The 20,823-nt window shown below is 58.6% G+C and overlaps 1 protein-coding gene across 3 annotated transcripts in view; it reads left to right on the top strand.

Annotated features, from left to right (window-relative positions):
* DUSP8 (dual specificity phosphatase 8) overlaps positions 1 to 20,616 on the top strand; it is a 40,861-nt gene extending 20,245 nt beyond the window's left edge. For all 3 annotated transcript variants that reach the window (XM_075425767.1, XM_075425769.1, XM_075425768.1), the window contains exons 3-7: positions 104 to 242; positions 16,196 to 16,362; positions 18,622 to 18,781; positions 18,993 to 19,116; positions 19,498 to 20,616. In XM_075425767.1, the coding sequence (XP_075281882.1) occupies positions 104 to 242; positions 16,196 to 16,362; positions 18,622 to 18,781; positions 18,993 to 19,116; positions 19,498 to 20,587 (1,680 nt within the window). In that variant the 3' untranslated portion in view covers positions 20,588 to 20,616. The remainder of the gene's footprint in view (positions 1 to 103; positions 243 to 16,195; positions 16,363 to 18,621; positions 18,782 to 18,992; positions 19,117 to 19,497) is intronic.
* Positions 20,617 to 20,823: the final 207 nt, after the last annotated feature.

Below are 20,823 nucleotides of genomic sequence, written 5' to 3'. Positions count from 1 at the left end.
GTGACTGCTCAATTCAGCTTTGCTTCCTGTGGTGGCGTGGGCAGCAGCATCCTCAGCGCTCAGCCTATTTCTCTGATCCCCATTTTTTGCCTTTCACCCGCAGGTGGAGGCAGAGGAACACCAGGACGTGGTGGTCTACGACCAGAGCACGCGGGACGTGACGGGCTTGGCTGCCGACAGCTTCCTCTCCATCCTCCTGGGCAAACTGGACAGCTGTTTCCACAGTGTTTCCATCCTCACAGGTAGGAGCCCTGGGTTACTGTTTCCCTTGGCACTCGTGCCCTTGGTCTGGAGTTACAGGGCTGTGGCCGCACGTGTCCATCTGCACCCTCTTTCCCGGCCACCGGTGGCTGCGGCGTTGGAGGGCAGCCCCGCACGTGGACCGAGGAGGCTCGACCCACACTGGCATTGCTGGGGTCCCCCAGTGCATTCTTTCCTCGCACCGTCCAGCTCCCCGCCACTGCGCCTGCCAGCAAGGGTGAATGAGAGGGGAAGAGTATGGAGAGGTCGTGGTGTCGCGGATCCAACCACCCAAAAGCTGCCCTTCATTCCCCGGTCCTGGTGTTACTTCATCCCTGGTGCACGTGCCAAGGGCTGGACCCGGTTTGGGCACTCTACTCCGTCTCGCTGCTGTTAAAGGGAAGGCAGGAGAGGACATCCATGGATGTGCTGGAAAGGGAAAGGGAAAGGAGGGCAGGGGCAGAGGGTCATGACTGAGTCAGGGTCTGCTGGAGATGATGCTCTCCAGGTGCAAGTGCTCAGGCAGGAGGAGGCACGCGCTGCCCCGATTGCTGCCCTGCTGCAGAGCAAGATGGGAGGCAGGTGACCGATGAATAAAACACTCTGACCCAGCAGAGAGGAGGAGAAAGAAGCAGTGAGCTGCCGAAGGGAGAGTTAAAGCTGCTTTGAATTCCCCATGGCTGGGGTGGCTGGGTGTCTGCCTGGCTGGCTGCCCACCTCTGAGCTTTCTGCCTGCGGAGGGGTGGGCAGGCACTGCCCCGCGCAGCCCCTCAATCCCGCTGAGCTCGGCCAGGCTCCTAGGTAGTGCCGAAAGCACAGAAGTGAGGATCATCTCTGTTCCCCAAGCCCGTCCTTATTCTCCGGCAGCTGGGTACTGCTCTGGGGCTGAGGCGGAGGGTACCAACCTCTGTGTCCCCGAGGCATCGCAGGGATGGAGGGAGAGGCTGTGCCCACAAACCCGGCAGCATGACAAATTCTGGGAAGGAGTAGTTGTGATGGAGAAGGTGGCAGAAGCAGGTGGCATTCAGGGAACCTTGCTCATGCGTGGCATGGGTAAGTGCTGTTGAATTAGAGCAGCTATGTTGTGATGGGGAGAACAGAGCAGAGAAATAGCAGGAATAAACCCCACAGTTCGAGGGTTTCAAAAGCAAACAGGCCTACACGAAATCACATTAAAGCTAATTAGGATGGCCTGGGTTGCAGGAGCTCTGCTGAGGCCAGTGCTGGAGGATGCCACCGTGAGCTTGCTACGGCAGTCCCCGGCCCGCCCCAGCGGCCATGCCGGCAGTTCCAAGGTCGTCGCGGCATAAACAAGGACACAGCTTGGCCCATGGTGCAGGAGAAGGGAAGGCGGATTTGGTTGCATCGGGGAAGGAACCTGCTTAGTCACCAGGATGGGTCAGGAAACAGCCTTTGTGGCGTGACCCTGGCAGCCCCCAACACAGCACTGCTTTCCCAGGCCTGGGCAAGGGGCACTGCTTCGCACTGGCTGCAAACCCCCCGCCCCAAGTCCTCCTAGAGCAGGGACAGGGCCGGGTGAGGTGCCCTGACAGCCCTGGAGCTGTCTCCTCCCTGGAAAGGTGAGGGGAGGCTTGGGGACCCCTGTAGTACCGGTGCACCCCAGCCACGTGCCCGGCATGCCCCATGCTGGGTGAGTGCCGGTGGTGTGCCACCCCCCCATCAGCATCGGCACTGCTGAGCCCCCCATGAGCAAACCTGCACCCCTGCTCGGGCGCCCGCACCCTCCATCTTCAGGGCGGCCATTTCCTTCTCCCCGTGCTGCAGGAGCCCAGACCCCCCAGGCGCCAAGCAAAGCGCTGCAGGGTCACAGCCTGATGGGGAACGCGGGCTGCCGGCGGGTGGAAACAACAGGAGCCGAAATGTAGAACACTGGGTCATGGCGGCAGCGTTTTACATGGAAATCGTGACTAGAAGCGGCTGCGGAGAGCGGCTGGGGGAGGCTGGGCACACTTGCCGACACGCGCAGCTTCCTCCTGCCTGCGGTGTGGGCAGCAGCAGGGTTGTTTCAGAGGCAGCTCTTGGGAGGTCTGAGGGGGACTGTGCGGGCCGAGCCTGATTCTGACCCCTCGCCCTGGTGGGGTTTAACCTCTCGGTCTGTCTGCTCTGGGCTCAGACACTTTTTCCTGCCCCAGCCAATCCTGTGTCCCAGAAGAGGTGCCTGAGTCCTCCCTGGAGGTGAGTTGTGACCTGAGCAGGGAGTCGGGCTGGCAACGGCTGCCAAAATCTCAGGGTTCTGCCCTGAAATCTCAGCCTGTCCCTAAGTGGGTGCCAGCACCCCAGGGAACCCCGTCCTGAGGGTCCCCAAACCCATGTGCCAGCCTTACGCAGCCCCAAAACCTCCCAAGCTCCTCTGTGCTCCCCAGCTCTCCTCAGCACCAACAGGTGTTCCTCCAGGGGTGACACGCATCCATGCCTCAGTGTCCCCATCTCGTGCAAATGCTGTGCTTGGCCGTTCTTGCTCGCCTCCAACCCATTGTCCTTCAGACCCTTGAAGCAGCTGATGGAGGTTGATGGGTGAGGGACGGGGGAGCTGGGGCTGGCAAGAGTGGTGACGGGGACCCCTCAAGGGTTAACAGCCCGGTGGGGCTGGGAAGGAGGAATCTGAGTCAATTATTCCCAGTCTTGGAAATCATCGGCTTCTCTTCTTTTTTACTTTTTTTTTTTTTTTTTTTAATTCTGTGCGTATAAATAGTGCTGCTTGCTGCCCTCCATCCGTGGGAGCAGAAAGCCTGTTGATTTATATGGTTTTCCTGACATCACATGAAGTGGTGGAAAACTGAATGGAGCCAACATTTTTCCTGCATTACGTAATGCCCCCTCCCTCCCGGCCCAGCTCTGCTATTCCTGCAGGAGCCTGACTGTTCTTTAACCTTTGTTTACTTCAGCACAAACCCTTGCTTTTTTGCTTTTTTTTTTGCCTTTTTTTTGCTTGCCTTTTTTTTTTTTTTCATTTTGCTTCTTTTCCCCCCTTCTCCTTCCCCTTTGCAAACTCCTGCTTGGTTTTTATTAACAGCCATTATCTGTTTATGAAGCAGCAGCAGCAGTGATCTGGCTCCGTCGCTCCCTGATGGCTCCAGTGTGCCAGCTCTTGTATTGGAGCCCAGCCAGGGCCGTAGCGTAGTGCTGAGCTCCTGGGTGCTGAGCTTCACCAGCTCCTCTCTGTTTGTCCAGCGGCAGTGGAGGGTGGGGAGATCTTCCTTTCCTCCCATTCAGTGGCTAAAAGTGACAGCCGAGGGCTTGGGATGCTCGTCCAGGCGATGCTCAGGCACCCCTCCCGTCCCTACTCCTGGTCCTCGGGCCGAGTGCCAGGCTCCTCACTCCTGCACCCGAAGCCGTATGCGAGCCAGAGACAGAACTGGGCTGGCTGTGTGGCCAGCAGCAGTGGTCCCCGCAGCCCGGACCGCTGGGGTGGGGACCCCCCTTCCACGGCAGAGGCTCTTTTCGTTGTGGTTTCATATGCCGGGGTAGCTTTATCGTTGCAATATCGCGCTCCGACCTGAAACAGGCCCCTTGCTTGATTTCTGAACTCAAGTCATGAGCTTTTCATCTGGCTCAGGAGCGCGTGTGAGATCATCTTCAGTCCCCCCCCTCCCTTTTTGTACCAATTCTTCAAGGAATGTTTAAATTTTCCAGTCCTGTTCTTTCTAAATTTGGAGCGTCTGTTTACTCCCAGGATTCGGAAAGAATGTGACAATATCATCAGTGAGAAATCCCTCCCAGCCCTCCGCTCGCCATCCTACTCCTCGGCGAGCAGGCTGGCCTCAGCAGCTCTGGCCATGACCCAGGTCCTGTCCAGCCCGGCAGTGCTGCGGCCAGGGAGAGTTGTAACTGCATGGCGGCGGTGATCCGAAGGGGGCTGGGATTTGGGGGATTCTGGGGGAATCTACCAAAGGCAGGTGACTTCAGAGTGGACAAAATGAAGTAGTGAAAAAGGAAAGGGGATTCCCACTGCAGGAGCTGACTTGGGCTGCCCAGGCATGAGCAGGTTCAGCACTGGCTGGAATGATTGTAGAAACAAGGATTCAGGGACAGATGATTTTAATAAAAAAAAAAGAAAAAGCTTTTTTTTTTTTTTCTGCATAAGGACAGTTCTAAAAGGAGATTAAACATCAGGGCAACTGAATGTGACTTTGCTCATCCTTGGCTGAAAATACTGTGATGCTTTTGCGTGTCGTGTCGGTGAGAAGCCACATACCAGCTTTGCATCTCCTTTGCTTCCTGCTCCTCATGAAACACGTCTGGCTGGGGCTGTTTTAGAGGAAAAGAGAAGATGAATGAAAAAAAGCTGAGCTAGGCAGGTGCCAAAGCAGCACACAGGCATGGCAGAGCAGAGGGGGCTTGCTTTTAGTCGGAGTCCCAGGGGCTGAAGATGGCTTGTGCATCCAAAAGTCAGCAAAAGCACAAAGGAATCTGCAAAGCTTATCATGGCTGATGCTGAAGCTAAAAGCTTAGCAGGATCCAGAACCAGAATCAAGGTGTCTTTACAAACCCAATGTAAGAAAAAAGTAATCTAAAACCTAAGAAAAGAAAATACCCCAAACAGCCACACTTCGGTCATCAGTCAGAAGCTGTGTGATGGGTTGGGGGAGCAGGACGCCACTGCAGCTGGTTATTTGATGGTCACCTTCCTCATTGCCCGCTCTGGACAGCGTAACAACTTCATCTGATGACTTCGGTATGTGAGTGTGTCTCCTGGGGACACAGCACATGCAGGATGCACTATCTGGTGGGCTTTGTCCTCCGACTCCAGCAGAACCTCTGCTCGGTATGCGGGCCTGAAGATGCACACGTAGGTCAAGTGTTAGGGCTGTTTCAGGTACCCTCAGACTGCAAGGTCTAAGAGCACTTGTGGACTTATTGGCATGAATCCGTCAGATATACCCACAAGTTTTTCTTCTAAAGTCTAATTACTGCCTCTGAACCTCGTACAAGCACCTCTGCCCACCTGTGGACGTCTCCATCCCATTCATGTGATGAACCGAAAGAAGCAGAGGTTTGTCTGGCAGAAGTGTGGGTGTGGATAAGGGACGTGTAGGGGTGGGGTGAGACAGGACAGAGCGCTCATGCGGGTCTTGGTTTCTTGCTTCTCCCAGATTTGGGAGTTTTGAAGAACCAGCTTTACAAATAATGTGAATGGGGTTGTTCTTCATCTACAAACTGCTCACATGATGCTCGGGAACGGAAAAAGCATAAGAAGTGCTGTGGAGGGGCTTACGCCCGGCTTTTCTCAGGCTGTAGGCAGTGGGGCACGGGGGGGTTACCTGTGATGATGCTTTTGCTTTGACTGTCCACAGGGCTGGAGGTAGGGTGCTGCTGCCAGCCGAGTGGGAGAGGCGCTTTTTTAAAAATCAAATGGTAACACCAAGGTTTGTGACTTTTACAGTGCTAGAGGTTTAGGTAACTCTACAAACCTCCCTCCCTCTCGTGCAAAACATCCCTGGGTCTGTAGAACTGGAGGAGTTGCTTGCTTGCCTGCAGCGAAGCCGTCTGGGACCACTTTGGCCAGGGCAGGACTTGTGTTTTCTCACCCTCCATCCCCCATCCAGTGGGTGCTGGCATCCAGCCCTGGCCACCCAGCCCAGTGGTGGCCCTAGGGAGTGCTCCCAGCCTCCACAGCCCAAGGTGCAGCATCAGGGTAAGGTCCCCCCTTCCCACCCTCCACGACCGGGAGATGTCTGGGAGGGTTTCAGCCGTGGTGGGACTGGCGGCTGCATCCCTGGGAGGGGTTAAGCTAGGTCACGTATGCGCGAGCTGATTGTATTCCAGACCTATGCTCTAAACCTCCCTGTTTAGCAACGCTGTCGTCAGACAACTTGTTTTCACGATTCTATAATTACCCCGAGGAGCTTCCCCTCCCCCTCCAGCCGTGTTTTTAACCATCGGACCCAGAAAAGGCGAGCAAAAAGGCCGAAGGCAGAGAGGGAAGGAGGAGAAGGGGCTTAGGGAAGAGCAGCCCTCTGGTTGCCAAGACTCACAAAACTGCCGTATATTTTGGTTTCTCATTTCTGGAAAGCTGACGGGAGGAAGGCAAATTCCCCAGTAAGAGATCCCAATAGGCAGGAGCCGCTGCCCAGTTATGGTTTCCTTCCTTCTGAGAAGCCTGCCTCCTCTCATCCGCCTCCCCCTTTCCCTGGGCCCGCGCTGCATGCTCGCAAAAGGTCAGCGCTGGCAATTATTGTAAGGTCCCAGCGCTGGGTGGAGAGAGGAACCGCTGGCCGCTGCCCAGCTGGGCTCGTGCCGGGCTGTAGGTACTGTCACGATGGGTGTGTAGGTGCTGAGCAGGGGCTCGTTCTGCTCCCTGCTCTTGCGGGTGGGTTGCGTGAGTCTCTCCAACCCGTTGCAGCAGATGTTTTTCCGGTGGGTGCTGTGGCAATAAGAGCGAAGCGGGGCAGGCAAGACTGGACACCTGTCCCCAGGTGATGCACCTATCCCCCTAAATAGGGGTTGGAGGCAGGATGGGTGACAGCCTGGCCAGGAGGAGCACTGGGGAAAGCAACTGAAGGGCAGCAGCTGATACATGGGGCGTATTTCTGCACTACGGACATTGCCTTTCATCGCTCTACTTGCCAGCACCTCCCTGTGCTAGCACCAGCTCCCAGCCCCTACCCTGGTTCTGGCAGAGGGATGAAGAAGATGGGGAGGGAGCAGGGAGGAGGATGCTGCCTGGGGAATGGTGGCTGCAGGTGGCATCGCCATGAGGTGGCTGGACCTCACACTGGTGGAGGAAGGGAGTTGCTGGCCACCTGTGCTCGCTTGTCTTTCGCCAAGTATCAGAGGGACGTGGGACACCGGTGAGCCTCCTACATTGCGGGCTGCTTGGTGGTGGTGTGCCCAGCTCGCCAGCTGGAGATCCAGTGGCCCTGAGCTGAACACTCAGTCCAAACACATCCTGAAGGAACCTGGCAGTACCAAAATAACCTGTGCTGAGGGCTCTTGCAAGCCTGAAGGAATCAGGCAACCGGAGGGCAGCGAGGGAAGGCAAATGTACGCTTGTGCGCCGCTGGGTCGGGGACAGGTTGATGACTGCAGCCCCGAATTCACCATGTACTTCCTGCAGCATCCCCCTCAGCTGGCACAGAGTGGCCAGCCAGCCACTGCCCTGCCCGACCCGGCGATAGTTTCCACCCCAGCAGAGCCCCAACCACAGCCGACGGAGCAGGTTGCAGCCGAATCACCCACCAGCGTGGGTAAAGCACCGTTGGCACAGCGGCGGTGGGAGGTGGAGGCATCTCCATTGCCAGGAGCCATTGGCACCAGCCACCCTCCCTCGCAGGAAGACTTGGGGACCATGGATCCCCTGGGGAGATGCTGGGGGAGCCGCTTCCCAAGCGTGGCTCTTGAGGAAGGCTGCTCCTCTCTCTTACAGCCTAGCTGGAGCACGCTTTGAATTTTATCCAACCTCTAACCCACATCTGATAATAATCAAACCATATTTGTTACAACAACAAGGCTCGTTAGGAGGCTGGCTCCGCTCGGGGTGGGGGGGGAGGGGAGAGCACTTAGTTAATGCCGATGACCTCATCTCATGTGATGTCATTCAAAGGAAAAACACTGAAGTCACTCACATATGGCTCAGCCTGGGGTTTTTCAGCCCGTAAAGCTCCAGATTTTCAAAGGCATATTACATGCCCCCCCCCTCGCTCCTCCGCTTACTATAATCCTGAATGATTTTCTGGAGGCCTGGGCTCAGACCAATAAACTCGTAAGGAGCTGTGTGGAGACGTATTAAGGAGTCCCGCGGGTGGGAGAGGGAGTGCAAGTAACTCTCTCCCTCAGGACAAACGCAAAGAAGAAAACACACCAGCCCCCACCTGCTGCAGAAGCCGCCGCAGATGGGTAGACCCAGCAGGAACCGGGAAAGCCCGTTCCTTCGTGTCCCCTCTTGCTGGAGTTTTGCACGAGGAGGCTTTGGAGGAGCATCTCCTCCGGAGCACGGTCCCGCTCTGCCGGGACCGGGCAGAGAGCTGCATCAGCGGCCGCGCGCAGGTGTGCGCAGCCCGGCGCCAGCCCCTTCCCCGCCAGCTGCTGGGGCCCGCTCGCCTCCAGATGTGGGAAGCCGCTCCAGGCTGCGCACCCCCTCCGGGTGACGCTCTCGGCGGGGCGTCAGAAGGAAGGATGAGCTGGTGCCTCAGCCTGCCCTGGGGAGACCGCGGTCTTGCCCTTCCCCGCTGGGGTGCGGGGTGCCGCGGAGGCCTCCCGGGGACGGCGGCGGGGAGCGGGCGGGCGGGCGGCGGGCCCGGCGCTCCCCCGCCCGGCTGCGCGCTGAGTGAGGAATGCGGCCGCGTGCCTGAGCCGTTAGCTGTGAGCGGCTGAGCTAATCGGGCGGCAGCGGGGACGCGCACGCAGGGAGCGAGGCGAGGAGGAGGAGGAGGAGGAGGAGGAGGGCGGCCGGGGGAAGGGGGCTGCGCCGGGCCCCCTGCCCCGCTCCGGTTTTTTCCTTCTTCGTGCTTTTTGTTTTTTTCAGCCTGGAGGCTGCAGCTGGGGGGGGGGGGGGGGGGGGGGGGGTGATTTCCCGGGTGTTTTAGCGTTTGGCGCGCCCGCCCGCTGCGGTTTCGGTACGGCGCGGCGCGGATGCCCGTGGACGTGATGATCGCTCCCTCCGAGGGCCGGCTCCGGACCGACAGGCGCGAGGGGCGGAGGAAGCCGAAAATCAGGGTGCGGAGGATGAAGGAGAGCAGGGACGCGAGAGGTTTGTCGGCCGGCCGGCTCCCTGCCTCCCGACGGGGACGGAGCGGGAGGGGGGGGGGCCGCCCGCGGGACAGAGACCGCCCGCGCCGAGCGGCCGGCGGGGAGCGGAGCGGAGATGGAGGCGGGGGGCTGCGGAGGGGAGCGGTCGCCGGGTCCCGGCGGTGGGGGGCTGCAGGGGGGCAGCTCCTTCGGGCCGGTGAGGGGCTGCTGGCAGCGGGCAGGGCAGCGGCGGCGGTGCCGGCGTTACGCGGCTTTCCCGCCCGGTGTGGGGTCGGAGAGGCGGCCCGGCCGGGGGCGGGGGGGGCCGCCTCGGAGTCCCCCGAACCCTCCTCCGTCCAGGCGAGCGTGGCGAGGGCGCGGACAGAGAGGAGGAGGAGGGATGGAGGAAGGCTGCGGGAGCCAGGGAAGGCTCCGCCGCCGCTCCCTCGGGCGCCAGTCTGGAGGGTCTCGGGGGCGGGGGGCGGCAGCTGCCCGGCGGAGCCGTTTCGCTTCACCAGCGCGGCTGCTGCCTGCCCGTCTTGGGGGGCATTGCTTTCAGAAAGGGGGGCTGCGGCGCTGCCGCCCCCCGGGCCGGGGCGAAGGGCGAGCAGAGGAGGGGGACATTAACTGGAGCGGCTTAAAAATACGCCGAGCCTGGAATGACCTAGATTACCGAAGGGCTGAATCAAGAAACTTCCCCTCCATCACCACTTAAAATGGGAGCCTGCTAAAAGTGCTTGACAGGTTTTTGTGGCATGAAGTACATAACCCAGTGATGGTGTCATTAGCAATAAGTCACTCCTGGAAATGACACATTTTTCTTTACTTAGAACGAGTAAGGCTGGTCCAAAGCAGGCACAGTCACTGGAGGAAAATCAAGCCCAGCAGCTCGGGGAGCGTGTCTGTGGTTGTGTGGGTGGAGGGCTTCCTTTATGCTACTTTTCCTTTTTTTTAAGGACGTTTTCCGATCGTTTGGGAGAACGGGAGGGGGGCCTGGGACCAGCCTTCAGGGCCGGGGGAGCTGGCGCAGGCGGGGAGGCAGCCGGGCAGTGCAGCAGCAGATGGGCAGAGGCTGTTCGGGGTGACCGCTGGGGAAATGGGGAATTCACATGAATCCATAGTAGGGCTGATTCATCGGCTTTCTCATCCCCACTGCCTGGAAAACAAAAAAAGGAGCCAGCAGTGGGGTGATGAAATTTGGTGCTGAGTGAAGGGAAGGTGGAACCTGGGCTGGAGGAGAGCACGGGGACTGGGCAGCCGTATGTGAGGGGGGACAAGGGACCAGGCGAGCACCGCACATCGCTCCCCGATGCACTGAGATGGGTGGAAGGGGAAAGAGGATCAGCCAGGAGAGGGCGAGTTGGCCAGGCTGCGGAGCGTGGGGTTTCACCCAGGTGGGTGGGAAGGGCAGGCAGGCAAGCGGGCTGCCTGCGTCGGGCATTGCTGGTGGAGCTGGGGTGAAGCCAGGGGGGCTGCAGCATCAAGAGGGAAACGGCGAAGATGGAGGCAGGGGGAAAACTCGGATACGTCCCAGGCAGCGGGAAGTGCTGACAAAGCCGCAGAGCTCCCCGGAGCGCGGTGAGTAAGGGTGGTAGTAAGCAGTGTTTCATCACGCCGCCCGGCTTAGCTGCCGGCACCGACAGGCTCCCACCCAGCACGAGAGCCAGGGAAAAGGTGTGTTGCAAAGAGGGATTTTCCCAGCGGCTCTGGGGGTTGACGTGTGGTGTGCCTGGCCCCTCCACTTTCTTTCCTTCAATTCAACCTGCCGCAGAGATGCTTGGCCAAACACTCGGGCTCACTGCCCTGCCACAGCTGAGCACAATGCAGGTGAGGGCTGGGGTTTTGCAGGTGTCCCCCCCCCCCGGCTCTCATCATCTCCTGCCATGCCTCAGTTCAGCGAGATGTTTTAACTCTTGGGGACAGATGTGTCAGGGCACTGGGAGCAGCATGTCCCCAGGGGGCTGGGGTGATGGGGAGGGGGCATCCAGGCAATATCCTGGCCACCGAGTCAGCACAGCAGTGGGGGAGCTGTGCTGGCGTGGTGGCTGCTCCAGCAGCAGCTGAGGCACGTGCTCGCTTGCGTGCCCTGCTGCCCCTCGCCACGTGCCGCCCTGGCAGCAGCTCCCAGCCGCCGTAGGCATTTTAATGAGAGCTGGGCAGAGCCCGGCCTCTCTCAGCCCCCTTGGCCGCTGGGAGCTTTACAGGGACAGAGGGTCTCCAGCACAAGCACAGGCACAAAACCCACTGGTGAGGCCATGGGCTGCTGCAAAAGCTTCAGCACCTGCATGGGGAACCAGTCTCTGAGCAGCTCCAGCTGCTGCTCTTTAACACTCATTACACAAGCAATGAGGGTGGGCTATAAACCACCTCTTTAATACCCTCCCCTAGGTCTCCTGCCAGCTCCTGGTGTGAGAGCTGGGGGTGAGGAGGTGCAGTGGCTGCTGGCCCAGGGAGGGTTTGCAGCTCTGGTTTTGCCTGTTCCCCTCCTCCTTGCTGCTGCAGACTGATGGTGCAGCAGGGTGATATGTCACCTCTTCTTCCCTCCCTGTTGCCAGCTGGGGGGCTTTGGGTTGGATATGCTCCACCATGCGCGTGGGAGGCTGGCAAACGGGGCATGTCCCTCCTGCTTGGTGTGTCTCTGGGGGAGTGTTTAGGAGACCTGTGGGGCTTGGGGTGTTCAAGAGGCACATGGTTCTCCCGAAAAGCAGTTTTGGGGTGAGGCAGGTGCCCTGAGCAGCTGTTTCATGGCTTCTTGCAGTCAGCGGGGCACAGCATCGAGGCCAGAGCTGTTGGGTTGTTTCAAGGGACTCTGAAGGAGGTGAGTCCATGGGGCCAGAGATGAATGGGAGGGACACAAGGAACAGCAGGGAGCTGGAACAGCCTTGCTTAACATACTCCACACCTCCCTTTTATCCCCAGCAGTATCTCCTCTAGTGTCCTGTGCAGCTCAATGGATTGTAAATCCCCAAAGCTGGGGCTTACCACCAGGAGGAAAATGATGCCACACCATGTCTCTGTCCCTAGCCAGGACTTTGTCACCTTCTGTGTCATGTCAACCTCCCTGTACCACCAGGGCTGCCCTGCCTTGGCAGAGAGGGGAGCAGGGCAACTTGCAGGTGATGGGCGATGCCTGAGATGTTGTCAGTGTCCCAGCCATAAGCTGGATGTCCACACAGACCACTTGAAGGCAACAGCCGAGGCAGAAGGGTCCCAGCTCAGCAATCCAACACCTTACTCCTTCCACCTTCTGATCTCCTTCCGTGTCAGTGAGCCCAGCACCAGCTTTTTGTTTGTTTTGGTTGTAGCCATCTCAGAGTCTTATGTAGCTGTTGGTGCAAAGAGAGCCGGGCAGAGGGGCTCCTCACTGCAATTTGCTGCTCAAGGGGAAGAGTCGCAGGGCTCCCCAACGGTTGCAGCAGTGCTGGTACCACAAGGGCTTGTTCAAAGACGCTACTGGCATCTGCTGCCGGGCTGATGGATGGGCTTGGGAAGGATTCCCGGGCTGGCCGCCTTCCCTCTGCGGCATTTATTCTCCCAGCAAATCCAGTTTCACTGGGAGGTTGTCATAGATGTTCAGCTGGATAATGATCAGAGGGGATGGCCTGGCATAGATGGGGGTGGGGGAGGAGTTGTGGGTTTTTTTCCCCCTCCTCTGTTTGCAGCCAGGGCTGTGCAGAGATGGGCTGGGGGCTGGCCCGGAGGGGTTTCTGCAGGGCACAGCAGGAGGTGGAAGGGACAGTCAGTGCTCCGTGAGCGAAGCCCGGGATGGGAGAAGAGACAAGGTGTGAGTTGTTGCACTTTTCTGGCACTAAGTTGCTGCAACACCCCATGCCTTGGTTTCCCTCTTCCCTCTGGGGGGGTGACAGCACTTCCCTTGCTCCTGAAAGCTATGTTTGTCTTCAGCCCCACCTTGAGCTGGACACCGCTAAGGGATTTTATGTCTCCAGGGGTATTGCTGAATGAACCCTGCAAATTTTGGGGGGGATTTTCACTCCCCAGCCCTCCCAGAGAACTGCCTGATGCTGGTTCTTGGCTGCTTCTTCCTCTGTCTTCAGCAGGAGCAGTGAAGGCATCCTCACTTCTGGCCTGGTTCGCTGTGCCCAAGCATCCCCCCTCTCCTCCTGGGCACCACCTCTGCCTCTGGTAACTGGAGGAGACAGGAAGATACTGGGTTTTCTAGGGAGTGTTGTTGAGAGCCCTCAGGAGTGCTGGAGCCATGAGCAGCACATGGACTGGTTCCTCCCCAGCAAGCCTTTGCCAGCCTCAAGGAGATCATCAAGAAGAAACCTGAGATTCCCGAGAACCCGCTCCACGTCAGATACAAATCCTTCCCGAGCTTAATTCCCCATGTGCCAAGACAAACGGCGCTCCTGGCACCAGCGCTGTGAATAAAGAGGAAAGACTAGAAAGACCCAGTGCTGCCCTGGCTCCTCACCCGGTGGGGCTCTGCCACTCTCTCCCAGCAAAAGCTGGGATCCATGGAGTGGGGAAAGCCCAGGTATCGGTTGGAGCCCAGCCAGGGACATTCACCGCCTTTGGATTGTTTTGAAAAGCTGCTTCGCTTTCTAAAAATGAAAGGCATACTAGAGCAGCCAGCGTGGGGTGGGGGTGAGGGCCGCTATGAGGTTGGGCTGGCATTGGGCACCCGGCCCCATCTCTAGGGTTTCCCTCAAGCCCAGGCTGCCCTCGGCAGCTGCGAACGTGAGGGAAATGAGGACAGGTGGGATGGGAGCATTCCTGGGCTCCCCAACACAGGGTTGAAGCTTGGCTTGGGGCAAGCTATGGGCATCGTTCTGGGCGCTGCTGTTCTCCCGTTGCTGGCAGCGCGCCGGGGTAGGCACCGCAGCCGAGGGTGCTGCCGCCACTCTGCGAACATCCCTGCCGGCTTCGCAGCCCCCTCTGCCCCTGCCTGGACTTCCCCAGGCAGGGCTGGCAGAGGATCTGCTGCTGGGTGAATGCTGGCGGAGGTGGGCGAGGGGGAGAGAGCACTCGGTGGCGTGCCCCAACCTGCTTTAGCTGTGAGATCACTCTGTGTTCTCGTCTTTGAAAGAGTGATCTGAAGCCATGTGCGGCCCTGGGTGGCTCTTGACAGGTATGAGTGAGGGCGAGAGGCTGGGGACCGGAGCAGGCACTGATCCCCGGGGCTGTGCTTGCGTGCGCCTTGCTCCCCAAAAACGTGCTGGGTTCCTCTGAAAAAGTCTCATGTTGTTTTGCACGAGTCTGGGGGTCAAATCTGCGCCCCGCTTGACCCTGTGTGCTGTAGGCTTCCCTGGGGGAGGCTGAAGGAGACTCTTCCCGCAGGGTTTCTGCCCGAGCATCCCCTGGGCATCAGCGGCACGCGCTGAAGCGTGGGGCAAAGCAGGGAGATCGCACGTGTCCGCGCGGGGCTCTGGCCGGTGATTTGCGCTCCTTGGCAATGGACGTGCGGCACAGGGACGAGCAGTAACCAGAGCTGCACTGCACCTGCGCTGGGCCTCCTGCTTTCGCTCTGATTTAATGTCCCAGTTGAGAGGTGATGTCATTTCGGAGGGAGCCAGGGAAAAGGAAGTGCTGGAGGAGATAAGGTGCTTTAACTCTACCCCTCCCGGCTTGGCCGGGTTTTGAAGCTGGGAGCTGTGTTAGCTGCCAGCCAGGAAAACATATGAGAGAGAAGGGAAGAGGTTGGTTGGAGGACACCTTCCTCTTGGGGCAGTGGGAGCTGACACCAGGAGCTGTGGAAATGGAGGGTGACGGAGGACCTTGGATGTTCCCAGGTGGTGTGAGCATGGTTTTGTGTGCTGCTCCATCACCTTCGCCTCCCAGACATGTGGGGTGGGTTGTCCGCAGCACCAGCCATACCCTGCCAGAGCCTGGGTGCCACACCACCAGCCAGGGAAGCACTCCAGGAGGGCCAGCAGAAATGCTGGCAAGGTGCTGGAGAAGGTAAATTGAGAATGTGCCAAGGCTGCCTTCCTTCCAAAGGGGAGAGAGACTGAATGGAAAGGTCATTACCAAAGGCTCATTAAAAGGTATTGTTTAGCTGTGGAGGTGGGCCAGGGATTCCCATGGTACTGAGTCAGAGACTTGGGCTTTCAGAAGGATCTCTTGGGGGCATCGTGCTCCCTCTGACAGTCAAAGGCGGTCAAGCCCCGAAGTCTTCTCTGCCCTTTGGGTGATGTCAAGCTGCATCTGCTCATTTGCATGACTGGGAAAACCTCAAGGGAGACTGGGCTGATACGACCCAAGGTCCTCTCCGTCGCCAAGCTGCTGCCCAGATGTCTTCAGCTGGAGCGGAGTGAGGTTGGGCCACCACTAGCCAGACCTGGCTCTGCCCTGGAGAATGGAGGAATGCAAAAACAAATCACGATCACCAGTGGCCTTATGCAACTGCGCAGGACGTGCAACAGCACTGGGGGTTTTCCAGCTTCCCAAGCTGCCTGCCATGCAGGCAGGGCAGCATTTGCTGCTCTGCTGAACTCGGTGCTCTTGCTGCTTGAGCTGGGGACTGGCTTTCAGGCAGGCTCACTCATATTTAGGCCATGCTTTTGACCGTGTCAGATGCCGTGGCAATAGCTCTGGTTGTCAGATGCTACCTACCGTGGCTGCAGCTGGGAGTTTTCTCTCAATTTCAGGCTTTGAGATGCTCAAGCTGGATATAACTGACCAGCAGCTTGGTGTGGTAAATTGGGTGCTGCTTGCTGTCACATTCAGTAAGGTCAGAGCACGAAAAGTGGCAATGGCCCACAGGTACTGATGTGCCGGTCCAGTCCAGTGTGGCAGAAATCATGGGCTCGGCACCCACACCATAATGTGTAAGTGTAGCCATTGCCACAAGGTTTGGGCTGATCTCCCCAACCTGGGGAGCTTTGCTCCTCGGTGGGCTTGCTTGTCATCATCCTGCCCTGGTGGGTTTTGCGATCCGACAGTGACTCTGGTTGTCCTCAGAGTAGTAGGCAGCCAAGAAAAGGACTTTCTCTTCCTGTCGTTTGTCTGAAATAAGTTGTGAAGAGCAGGAGGGGGTGCGGGATGCCTCACGTGTGCGTTAATATCCAGCCGTGGCAGAAAAAAATCAGAGCTGGGTCTCCATTCCTTTCTCCATCTGTGTGGCACAGTCATCACAACATGTCTGCACTGGTTAGCGATGGATGGTGGCTTTTGGCTCCTTAAGGCTCTGTTCCCAGTGTTGCAGGGCTGTCATTGCTTTGTCCCCAGCCTGGGCCTCAGAGTGCCAGGTAATGATGGTCATGGTCTTGCTGGTATGAGCTCAGTGTCCTCATTTTCTCTGCAGGAGGCTTTGCCACCTTCTCATCCTGCTTCCCAGGGCTCTGTGAGGGGAAGCCAGCTGCCATCCTGCCGATGAGCATCTCCCAGCCATGTTTGCCTGTGGCCAATGTCGGCCCCACGCGCATCCTGCCGCATCTCTACCTGGGCTCCCAGAAAGACGTCCTGAACAAGGTATGGCCCTATCAGGGGCACACGTCTGCACTGTCCCATCTAGGATCCCAGCCATGCAGAGGAGTGAGTGCGTTAAGGACTCCTCTCCTGCCTGGTGGGAGGACCACGCGTGATCAGTCTGACCCTACCAGGAGGCTGAAGGCAAGGAGTGCATAGGCAGAGCTGAGCAGAACTGGAGAGGGTGGTCACAGGATGAGTCGTCTTATATTGATGAGCTTTGGGGTGGCCAAACTCTTCCCAAGTGCCCGTAGCAAACTCGAGGGCAGGCGGAGCACGGCTGGGAAAACACCTGGGCTTCTAGGGGGAGGGAGATGTGGGACCAGGAGCCAGCTTTGCCCCCACCTGCCTTGCCAGCCAGGCTGCCGGAGAACACCAATTTCAGCAGCCCTGCGATCCCCTTGGGAGCCAGAGAGGGTGGGAGCAAGCTGAGGTGTTCGGCCGCGGTGGCATGGGGACAGGCAGCTCTGGCTAGGCGCAGGGGCTTGTTCAGGAGGCCCAAAAACGACCGAAGTTTTGCTGTGGGGAGAGAGGAGAAAAGAGAGACAGAGCCCTTTTAAAGGTGCTGGAAGGGCTGTGCTGTGATCTCACGCCAGGGAAGGAATTTTGTTTAATGGAAAAATAACAGAGAGAAGAAAGAAAGAGGAATTGCAGTTAAAATGCTGCCGGGTGCCTGCCTACCGCGGGCAGGAGGGAGCCAGCTGGGTGTCCTTGCCCAGGGCAGGCGAGGGGGAAGAGGGACCACGATGCTGGAGGGGGGTTGGAGACGGAAAGGAGGGAGAGAGAAATTATATACAGGGAGTAGAAGGAAATGAAAGAGAAAAATGCCAAGAATGTGAGCCCAGGAGCTGGGCTGGCTCCGCCGAGCCGAGGCTGGGCTCTGCAGAGCCTGCTGGGGCGGGCAAGAACCGACTGCTGGAGAGCCAGGGCCGAAATCCCAGTGCGGTCTCCTGAGGAGCCAATGTCAGGCAGGGAAACTGATGGTTTCCTTCCCTCCCTGCCTCCTCAGAGGGTTTTGTTCATCTTCTGGAGCTGTGTTTTCTATCATCCCCACGATGCTGCCAAAAGATGCTCTATTCATAGGCAGCAGAGCAGGGTCAAGTGCGGAGGTTGTGCATGGGCAATGCTTCTCTTCTCCAGCACGCTGCAAGGAGGGATCCCACATGGCAGCTCCACGCACTCTGGCATGTGGAAAGACTCTTTTATCTCCATGTTTTCTCCTCGTGTTTAATTCTGGGTCTTCCCTGGAATAGTGCAGACCAGGCACAGAGACCCAGCAGCTGGCACAGATGTTCCTTCATTTTTTGTAAGCAACCTGTCCCGAGTTGTACAGGTGATACCTAATCTGATGGGACAGGGAAAGAGACAGAGGTCAGATGAGCCATAAATTTTGTGTCAGCACCATGTACAGGTGAAGCTGGCCATAGCCCTGGGAGGGAAGGAGTGGAGGTTGGTGTGGATGCAGCGGTATGCACCCAGCAAGCCAGTTCCCTGATGCATGATCCGTGGGTCAAACCTCACCCCCTCATTGCAGTTTTTCATCTGATCCTATTTACCTAAGGTCTCCCTTGTGCCGTTGCATTTTACTGAGTCAGAAATATGGGCAGTGATGGTGGCCGTTGAGTGGCCAAAGCAGAAAAGTCACAGAAAACAAGTCCAGGGTCACTCCAGTGTCCAAAAGAGGGAAGAGATGGTTCCCCTCGCCACCTACCTATGTCCCAACCAAGAGCGTATGTTCACAGTGAAGAACTGTGAGCAGCTAATAAATCGTTGAGAACTCCCAATGCATTTCTGAGGGTTGTAGGGGGAAAGGCATGGGTTGACATTGGTTAACATAGGGTACTACCAATGACTCGCCCCACTCGGTTGGTGAGATACTTCCTCTCTCCCTCAACTGAATGTTTCAAAGCTTTCCGCCAGAGTTGTTCCTGATTGTCTTTCTTGTATTTTCCTATTCCTGTCATACTGGGGTTCTTGGCTTTTCCTCTCTGAGACCCCCTTCCAGTCGTTCTTGGTCTTGCTTACTTTTACTTGGACCGAAGTAAAGATCTGCTGAGGCTCAAACCTGTGTTGTCTAAATCTACACAACTTTCTCAGCTGATATCTGCTGTGCTATCATCAGCTAGGCCAAGGCAGCAGTGGGAGATACACAAGGAGGAAACATTGGGATAGGAAAAGGCAGGGAGCGCGTGGCAAGACAGATCTTCAGCACTCAGTGCAGGCTGAACTCAGCCGATCATTCAGTCGCTTCTTTCCCACCAGGACTTGATGACGCAGAACGGGATAAGCTATGTCCTCAATGCCAGCAACTCCTGTCCCAAGCCAGACTTCATCTGTGATAGTCACTTCATGCGCATTCCTGTCAACGACAACTACTGTGAGAAGCTGCTCCCCTGGCTGGACAAGTCCATTGAATTCATTGGTGAGTTTTTGTTAACAATAGTTGCAGACTCTCCAGTTCTCAGCCTTCAAGGCCTGAACGCTTCTTCTGTCCTCCGTGTGGTCTTACTCCCAAAAACCCTTGTTCCTTCACACAAGGGAATTGAGGGTTGGGGAGGGAGACTAGAGTCGTTTTGCTCACCATCTCTGATTGCATCGATGCTTTTCTCTCCATTTCCTCTACCGTGCTCTAGACAAGGCCAAGGTGTCCAGCTGCCAGGTGATTGTGCACTGCTTGGCCGGGATCTCCCGGTCGGCCACCATTGCCATCGCCTACATCATGAAGACCATGGGTATGTCGTCAGATGATGCTTACAGGTGAGTTTTCCCCAGAGGGCGGGGAGGGGTTACGCCAGTATACTTCAGTGCAGGGAAGGAAAGCAATCTGAGCCCAGAAGGAGAGGGTGGGAGCTCCTTGGAGCTCTGTCTTACCTTGGCTCAGTCCCGGTGAAACCAAAGCAGACCTGCCTTCATAAGGTGCATGCAACAGGGAGTGCTTGGTAGCAGTAAAATGGAATGGGGAGGCAGTCCCAGCTCTATCCCTGGGGCATCCCAAGGCCGCATGGTTCCCCAAGACCCCTTTCTTCAGAGGGTCTGGTCAGAAGGTCCTGGGCAATGCCTCCCCATAGAGACTGAGAGAGTAGGGTTGACCTGCTGAAGGACCACGTGCCAACTGGGGCTGTCTGTGCCTCTCGGCAGGTTCGTTAAGGACCGTCGCCCGTCCATCTCGCCCAACTTCAACTTCCTGGGCCAGCTCCTGGAGTACGAGAGGAGCCTGAAGCTCCTCAAGGCCCTGAAGTCAAAGGGCGACCGGGGCGAGGGGGATGCCCAGCAGGACCCGGCAGAGGCGGCTGAGGGCGGCTGGCACCCCCCCACACCTACCTCAGAGAAGGCGGAGGAGGTGCCGAGAGGCGCCGGCCCGGCGTCCCCCCATGGCGACCCCGAGCGCCAAGGCGGGACCCCGAAGGTCCTGTCGCCCACCGCTCTGCAGCAGGGGCTCAACGGCTTGCACCTCTCCTCCGAGCGCATCCAGGACACCAACCGCCTGAAACGCTCCTTCTCCCTGGACATCAAGTCCGCCTACTGCCCCGGCCTGCGGCAGGACCCCCCCGGGCCCCCCGGCCCCGGGGACGCCCCCAAGCTCTGCAAGCTGGACAGCCCCTCGGGCCCGGGCGGCCCCGGCCCCTTCTCCCCGGGGGCGGACAGCCCCGAGCGGCCGGGCGGGCCCGAGCTCCCGCCGGAGGCCAAGGTGAGGCCGCGGCGGAAGCACCGGCACGCGGCGGGCTCGCCGGCCCACGGCCTCGGCCTCAGCGTCGGCGGGGCCTGCGCCGCACGCAAGAGCCCCAGCGCCGAGGACGGGCTGCCGCCGCGGCTCGGCCCGCCGCCCGCCACGCCCGGTGCCGCCACCGCCGCCTGGAGCGGGGCGCACCTGGAGCCCCCCGGCGCTCCCGCCGCAGAGGCCGGCTGGTACTTCGGCACAGACTCCGGCGGCACCGGCGGGAGTGGCGGGAGCCTGTTCGCCGGCGCCAGCCCGTACCCAGCGCCGTTCGGGTGCGGCGGGGTGGCGGGTGGCTGCGAGATCAGACTGAGGGACAAGGCGCGGGCCGAGCCGCGTGACGGGCGGCACAGCTGGCACGAGGAGCCTGGCGCCGAGAAGCAGTTCAAGCGGAGGAGCTGCCAGATGGAGTTCGAGGAGACCATGTCCGAGGGCAGGGCCCGGGAGGAGCTGGGCAAAATCGGCAAACAGTCCAGCTTTTCGGGCAGCATGGAGATCATCGAGGTGTCCTGACACCTGCCCGGGGCGCCTGGAGAGCGGGGATGGGGCGGGGGGATATTTAAGCTGGGGGGAGAGGGGAGGGGAGCGGCGGGGTTGGGGTTGGAGGGGGGGGGAGTATTTATACCCACGTGTGCATTTTCAGGAGTGCACGTGCTGAAACCGAAGCAAAGGCAGATGAGTCTTTCCAGAGTCAGGAAACATAACGGTGGATGCTTAGTGTCCCTCCTGCGCCCGCCCCGGTCCTTCCC

Source organism: Opisthocomus hoazin, chromosome 7, assembly GCF_030867145.1.
Source record: "Opisthocomus hoazin isolate bOpiHoa1 chromosome 7, bOpiHoa1.hap1, whole genome shotgun sequence".
Lineage (NCBI taxonomy): Eukaryota > Metazoa > Chordata > Aves > Opisthocomiformes > Opisthocomidae > Opisthocomus > Opisthocomus hoazin.
The sequence above is the reverse complement of the archived record's forward strand: the minus strand, read 5'-3'. Positions and strand labels throughout refer to the sequence as shown.